Source organism: Mesitornis unicolor, unplaced genomic scaffold, assembly GCF_000695765.1.
Source record: "Mesitornis unicolor isolate BGI_N332 unplaced genomic scaffold, ASM69576v1 scaffold2679, whole genome shotgun sequence".
Taxonomy (NCBI): Eukaryota; Metazoa; Chordata; class Aves; order Mesitornithiformes; family Mesitornithidae; genus Mesitornis; species Mesitornis unicolor.
In genome coordinates this window covers 4,358-12,293 of record NW_010209046.1, presented here as the reverse complement: position 1 = coordinate 12,293, position 7,936 = coordinate 4,358, and the positions used below count along the sequence as shown (strand labels likewise).

At 38.8% G+C, this 7,936-nt stretch overlaps 1 protein-coding gene across 1 annotated transcript; it reads left to right on the top strand.

The window, feature by feature from the left end:
• Window positions 1–203: 203 nt before the first annotated feature.
• On the top strand, window positions 204–6,177 carry LOC104547142 (histamine H3 receptor-like). Its single transcript, XM_010192726.1, has 3 exons — window positions 204–492; window positions 3,042–3,208; window positions 5,383–6,177. Exons 1-3 carry the CDS (start codon window positions 204–206, stop codon window positions 6,175–6,177), a joined length of 1,251 nt encoding a protein of 416 aa, XP_010191028.1.
• Window positions 6,178–7,936: the final 1,759 nt, after the last annotated feature.

Sequence of the window (7,936 nt, the reverse complement as noted above, 5' to 3'; positions counted from 1 at the left end):
ACTGGTACCTTCTAGAGATATATACGTCTTCAGAGGCATTGGTATTTTTAAAATTACATAATCTAAGGAAAACTAGATTTATCTTGCATCAGAACCTTTTAATTTTTGCCCTCCTGAGGCCATTGGTTTGAATGTTTATTGGATTTTTGGCCCATCTTGTTCACACTCCTTATGAATCTCAACCTTTTGGATAACTCTGATGGATGCGGATTTCTCCCCAGACTGAACTGACCTGGGCATGCACCATGCACAACAGCACTGCCCAAACTCCACATGCGGCTGGGACGTGTAACGAGACTCTGTCCACACAGCCCCCGAGCTCCGAGCTCTCAGTGGGCGTGCTGGTGCTGCTGGCATTCCTCATGGTGCTGCTGGCTCTGGTCACCATCCTGGGAAACGCCCTGGTGATCCTGGCTTTCATCATGGACAGAAACCTCAGGCATCGCAGTAACTACTACTTTCTCAACCTCGCTATTTCTGACTTTGCCGTGGGTAAGTAGCAGCCGTGGAGGCACGTATTGTTTCCTGGGAATGTTAGGAGAAGAACTGGGGCTTCTTCTGCTGTGTGGTTTCTTCTAAGAGAATTATTTCCCAGCTGTGTGTCTAGGGGAAGGGTAAGGAACAGTAAAAGCTGCATTAAATGTTTTAGCAGCCTATTATTTTTCAGAAAAAAATGAATCCTTTGTCAGCTAAACAGGTAATGTGTAATGTTTTTGCTTCAGGAAAAAGTACTACTGTGTGTGAATCAATGTGGAATAACAAAGGATGGGAGTTGTTTGTTGTCTAGTCTTGACTAGAGTCTAGATAGTCAAATTGAATGCAGCATGTATTATCTGGCAGATCTTGCACACATGGTTGATACCTTCCATTTCAATCTACTCACACAAAGCAGATAATTACCTGAAATTTGCAGCTAAATATTGATAAATAATATTTTTAAACATTTTGTTGTGCATGCTGTATCTAGAGCCATACCTTAACAATATATGTCTTTACAGGTAAATAATAAATATCAAATCATACAATTTCTAAGAAGTTTGATGTCATACATATATATTTATACATAGGGATGTATTGTATTTTGAAACTTGTACTGAGAAGTACAATTAAAATGCCAGTGTGATGTTCAGTTGGATATTGATGTATTGCAATATTCTGTGAAGTGTTGAGTGTCTCTGGTAAAAGTCTTGGTTAAATTATTGAGTACATAGATGGTTTTAAACAGGTGTAGCTATTTAAAGAAATCTAGATTCTGACTTGTCTCATCAAAACAAAATCTTTTAAAACTGTTTTTATGCTACCTTTTTTTTTTACCTACACATTTAGAAAGGATACTGAAAGAACAGAAGAAACTATTCTTAAAATTTATTGCCAGAATCAGAAGTTCTTTTAAGGGCATGGCTTCTAGTAGTCTGGTCCTTGTGATGTCCAGATCTACTTGTATAATGTTTTCATTCCTTCTCCCATATGCTTGATGTCTTTTTCCAGCTTGTAACTGCTTTGCTGTACTGCAGAGCTCTTGCTGCCGGCTCTCTGGCTGTGCTACACAGGAAAAAAAATCCAGCAGTGAACAGAAAAGCAGTGGACAGAGTGGTGTTCTGCCATCTGGCTCACAATCTAACACCATGTTGAACAAATACCAGCATCTAGCTGAGAAGTATGAAGTAAATAATGTCCTCTATCAAAGAAGGAAGTTGAGCTTACTTGGCATTACCTAACTTCCACAAATTTTTGTTTTGCGATATTATATTTTCCTGAATGTCTAGTTTTTTGAATTCTAAATTTGGGTAAAAGCCTTGCATACGTTAAAGTCAAACTTAATTGTATTTCTGTAGCTACGTAATTTAGATTTAGGGTATACCAAAATTATCCTCAATTTCTGCTTGATCCTAATTGCTAAAAGCACACACTTTCATGCTTGTAGAGCCTTTTGCTTATTATTTTAATTTATTTAATCAGTCTGATTCTGATCTGCAACAACTTTTGTTTTATCTCTGTGCTCACAGTAATTGTAAGATTTTTAGGGAAGTGGAAATTCTCAAGATACTCTTCAGTACCTGTTACAGGAGTACACACTATGATGAAGCAAATCTAAAGTTGAAATAATACCCTTTTTTCCTTCCTGTGAATGTTAAAATCTGTAACATAAACTTTTGCTTGAAAAAGCAAGTGTTAGTTGCTCTGTAGATGAAGTGATTCCATTTCGTTACAGCACTGATGCTGTTCACTGCATTTCTGCATCAGAGCAAACAACACTTAGCACTTCAGCCTCACAAGGCAGCATTGTGGCTGTGTGTGTAGCGTAATCACCTAGAAATTAATTAAAATGAGATCATATTGGCACTTTCACAACATTTGGATTTAACAGCCTAAATTTAGATAGCCATGGGTGCAGGTCACTCATGTATGTTCTCACCGCTTGATGTGTTCCCATAGATAACACCCTATTGGCTCACCGCTGAAAAGTGGTTGTGATCAAAGAGTTATGCTGAGAAGAAATAATAGACTGGATGTACTTAATTAACTGTGCAGCTTTTGTTAGACTTTTGATAATATAGTTTTAAAGGTTAGTCTGAAATTCATATTGTATTTCTATAAAATTTACCTCTGGAGCTATTTTGGACACCACATCATGCTTTTAAGAGGATAGAATTATGACAATTTCGTAATATATTGAAGAAAACAGTAAATTACATTGGGGAGAAGATGATCTTTCTTTCTTTTAATTTCAGTAGTCAATGCAGAATAGTGTTTACTTCAGCAGGTAAAAAAGTCAGCTGTTCCTTCCTTTAGTAGGTGATGTAAACAGGAGAATTTATAATGATACACAACAAATGCAATACGCCTTTCAGAAATGTATTCATTACAAGAATACTACTGGGGCCTAGTTTGTAGTAAAGTGTTCATTGGTTGCATGTGAACACGAAGTCCTCCACATGGCAATTGCAGTCAGTGTTGTGCTTTTATCAGATACTGCAGAAATGCTTCTGTGCTTTCATGAGCAGTGCTGACTGACATGTACATTTGGTTTGCTTCCATAGGTGTGTTCTGTATTCCTTTGTACATCCCTTATGCCCTGACAGGGATGTGGCACTTGGGAAGAGGTGTCTGCAAGATCTGGCTGGCTATGGACTATCTTCTGTGCGCAGCTTCAGTGTTTAGCATCGTCCTTATCAGCTATGACCGTTTCCTGTCAGTTACAAAAGCTGTAAGAAAAACATTTATAATTATTTCTTTATATATATTGATATTTCTATAAAATTCAGAGTACTCATAATTAACAATAGAAGCTAAATAGTCCTTCATTATTGTACCTTTTTTTTTGAAAAATGCTTCAGTGTCACATTGGGACTTAGAGATAGGACAATGCCTTGCCTATGATTTCAATGTTTCCCTCCTGCCACCTGGATTAGAAATTATTTAATTACCCTACAGAGAAGTTGGGAAGGTCAAGGTAGGACAGAGGCAGCAGGAGTATGGGGAACTTGGACTTTGATCATTATAAAAGTGGAAATGGTCGAGTCAAGGATGTGCTTTGGCTTTGGATAAATTGTAAGAGGTGTTTCTTGAGTATTTTCATTCTTCTGCTTCAGAAGATATCTGAGGAATCCAGTGGTAAATATTATCATTCACCATTTCTAAAGGTTAGTCCAGATGGAAGACAATCAACATTCTTGGCTTTTGATGAGTCTGCTAGGTCGAGTGACATGGGCTGTGATAATTTGGGAGGTTCTCTTTGGGAAGTGCTGAAACGATGCCTAATCGCTTTCTCTTCTCCTCCAGTGCTGTAGTTTTAGAGTTGGTTGTTGCTGCTTGTTTTTTAAAGCTGAACAATAAAGTATGAAAATTCTTGTATTTAAGTAATAGTAATATTGAAAAATATTAATGTAGTTGCAGAGCTCAGAGTGTAATAAATGTAAATTTAAAAGGCCTCTGCAACCCAACTGAGCTTCAAGTTCTTTTGCACTGTTGATGGTCCTCATTTACATGATCATATTCTGGTTTTCTTCTTTAGGTAATTAGGATAGAGTAAGTCCAGGAGAGTGTAACATAGGGCTGTTATCCAAATAAAAAACCCCCATGCTTCCTCATGGGCTTGGAATCCACCTCTATCTGCTGCAAACCTAGATTGTGGCCAGGGGGCAGTCTTTTCAGATTTAACTTTTTGTGAAGCTGTGCTGCACTTCCTGTTTTCTGCCTACTAAACTGAGATGGTTGTGGTCTTGCAAAGGGCTGTAAATTCATTATTGCAGAACTGGAGCTGTGCTCTGAGCTGCTACAATGCTTTTAGAAGTAGAGAAGTCTGAATCTTCAGGCTACAGATGTCTAAAACAGAGAATCTGAAATAATGTGTGTAACACTGCACTACTGCTCTGTTACTCACTGGTGAAATAGGGACGATGCCCCTTGTGTTGTATGTGGCTGTGAAGATGTCGCTCATTCATGTTTGTGCAGCATGCAGGTGGTACTCTAATGAGCAGCATAGGAAGCTGATAAGAAAGGTAGTAGTTCTGGAAATGAGTAAAGCCTGGGATGAGAAATGTTGAATGCTATGGAGGAAATAAAATAGTCCAGCTTCTCATCAACTGATCCTTTTGTGCTCTGAAAGATGCAGGGGACCAAGATCTGGAAGTATGTATTCCACATACTGGCTGGGCTACTATGATTTTAACTCTCATATTTCCAAACTTTGGATGGTGTGATTTAAATTCTTAATATTTTTTTTTCAAAGGTAGATATTTATGGCTAGGGAGTAAAATAAATGAATGGAGTCTGGGTAGACATAAACCCATCAAGATTCGCAGTAATGCAATGAGCTGTTTACATGGTAAAGTGAGTGGTAAAACAGAATGTTTCAATAAAGTAAGGGATGTTAAAGCCTATGTGTGGGATAGATTTTTTTCTGCTATGACAAGAGGAAACAGTATTAAAAATTACGTTGTCCAATGTTTGCAGTCTCACATGGCAACCTGTCTAATATAGAAGGCTTCTACTTTAGCCTGTGCAGGAAGGAAGTCCCACGGCTGCTTTCACTCTCCTCTGAGCCTGGGCAATTTTAATGAATTGTAAATTAGTTCCTTATTGCTATCTTACTGTGGTGGTGATGATAACAAGCCATGTACTTTCTCACCTGGAAGCCAAATGGTACTTTAGCCATCATAATTTCTGCTTTTCTCGAATTTCAAGTTTAAAATTGATCACAGAGCTACAGTATTTGTTGAGCAAGACTAACAGTTTTTCATTACTTACAAAAGTGAAGATGTTTTAGGTGTCAGGGGAATTACAGAATAAATATTGTATTTGACTAGCTTGCTTATGTTTTTTCAAGATGGTTGTTCCAAAATGTTATCTGAATATGTGACATATCCTTTTCTCTCCCAGGTATCTTACAGAGCCCAGCAGGGAATAATGTCCAACCCTGTCATCAGCATGGTGGTCATATGGGTCCTTGCTTTCCTCCTCTACTGCCCAGCAATCCTCTTTTGGGAGCACGTGGCTGGACAAAGCGTGGTAGCAGCAGATCAGTGCTACGCCGAGTTCTTTGACAACTGGTACTTCCTCCTGTGCGCATCCACCCTGGAGTTCTTTGTGCCGCTGCTCTCGGTGACCTACTTCAACGTGCACATCTTCCACAACATCCAGAGGCGCCAGCGGCGTGGCAGCACGCAGGACTGTGAGCCTCCAAGGAGAGGCAGCTTATCCTGGAGATTTTGCCTCTTGCCAAGGCCAGGAGCATCTTCTCTTCCATCAGAAGCAGAGGACAGTGTTTCATCATTAACGAGGTCATGGAAACCAGCAGTGATGGCTAACTGCCCATCTCCGACACCAACCAGTCCCACGCCTCTTAAAAGGGACTTTTCTGTTTCTTTCTCTTCAAAGACTGGGTCAAAACTCCAGCGGGACAAGAAGATAGCGAAGTCACTTGCCATAATTGTCTGTGTGTTTGCCATTTGCTGGGCCCCGTACACTTTGCTAATGATTATTCGTGGGGCCTGCCAAGGAACCTGTGTCCATAACTCCTTGTATGAAATAACCTTTTGGCTTCTGTGGATCAATTCCTCTTTGAACCCATTTCTTTACCCTCTCTGTCATATGAGGTTTCGAATGGCTTTCATGAAAATATTATGTCCACAGAAGTTTGCAACACTGAGATCACATAACCCACCTTCTTTATAGAGAGTTAATATAAATGACTAACAGATAAGGTTCCTTTGCTATTTAGTGCTATTTTTTCATATGTATTTTCAACAGAAATAGAGAAAAAACTTTTCTTTACTAATGGCATTGCTTAGGAGTGCAGCAGAGGTATGTATTTGCCTTGACTGTGTAAGTTTTCAGGATTTTGTGGTTTGTTTCTTTGTTTTTATTTTTGTTTTCTGGTATGACGCCAGGTTAAACACCATCTAGTGCATTGAAAATAATAACAAGGTTTGCTGGGTGTACGTCTTGGTTTGTTGGCTCGAGGTACTTTTTTTTTCTTTTTTCGTCTTTTTTTTTCTATATAGAGCCTGTACTATGAAAGAACTCTTCTATAGATACCTTCATAGAGGTTCATTGGAGGATGATACCTTTTTGTGTATATGTTGAGTTAAAATTTATGCCCTATTTGTGAACTTAAAGCTATCAGTGAAGATGAAGTTCTGCTACGTTTTCGAAAGGTTGTATCAATACTCACAGGAGCGGTATTAATTTCGTTTTACAAACTATTAGGAAGACAAAAGAGTACCCTGTAGTTGTCGTAATTCTCACAGCGAGCAATATGCAAGTGAATGGGCTGCCTAATCTGGCATATCTGTCCTTTTCCAATTTTAATGTAGTCCATACCTGGTGTTGCAGGCCACAGTACACACAAGTTAGTAATTTGGAATGATTTGCAGAGAGTGAAAGTTTCCACGATAATAGAATTTTAAGATTGGTTAACAAAATTGTCACAAGCATAAATGGTTGTTACTCTTTTCACCAGTACTGTCTTTTCTCCTAACAGTGACTGCCTTTTTGGTAAGACAGGCCAGGCTTGGGCACATGATGACATTCCTGTTGAATTAGCAGAGCAAGCAATACAAGGTTCATGCTGGATCTATGGTTTTGGCTGGCTGTGCGAGAATAGACAATACCCTCTCGGGTGTGAAGCTTTGTGAGTGCAGAGATATTTCGGAAAAACGTCTGGAACAAATTTGAACTGACAGAGTGATTTTTATACTAGATCAGTTCTTTGTGTCCTGCTCTTGTGACATTATATGGATTTTCTCTGCTGCTGAACCAGCATCTAACTGGATTTTTTCTATCACTGAATGTGGGTCGTATTCACTGCTTGAGAATGAGAATCACAGAGGTCTAAAAGCTGACACAGAGGTGTCTTAAGCAGCTGTTAGTAAACAAAGCAGTTGAATATGCGGTGCTGAAAGGAGTGAGTAGATATGTTGGAGAAGGTGATGGAGTTTCATTATAACCCATTCTGTGTGCCAAACCTTCTTTCTTTGTGTAGAGTGTTGCAACTCACCCAGAAGGCTTTAATGGATGGGTAAGTGAGAGTCATTGGTTAATTATTTTTCCTCTCCTTTTATATCGTTTTCTTTCCTTTTTGTAAATATATATGTATATAAGTGTGTAAAATATGGAAAGAGAAATGTGATGCACAGAACAATGAAGAGCAATTGTCAACTTAAATAGTATTTTTTATCTAACTTGAAGTTGGCTGTAGAAGAGTTGCGAAAGCAGAGTACTCCTTTCTTAGCACAATTCAAATGCATGTAAGCAGCTTAATCATAGCACAAAAACTGATGGTTTTGAGAAGCTAAAATTCTATTATGTTCAGAGGGCTGGAACTGCAGACTTGTTTTGCCAGTTTTCGCATTGGTGGAACATTATCTTTCAGCTCTCAGTCTTTTTATGCTTCCTTGCCTCACATGGATAGAGTTACGGATTGTGAGCCCGA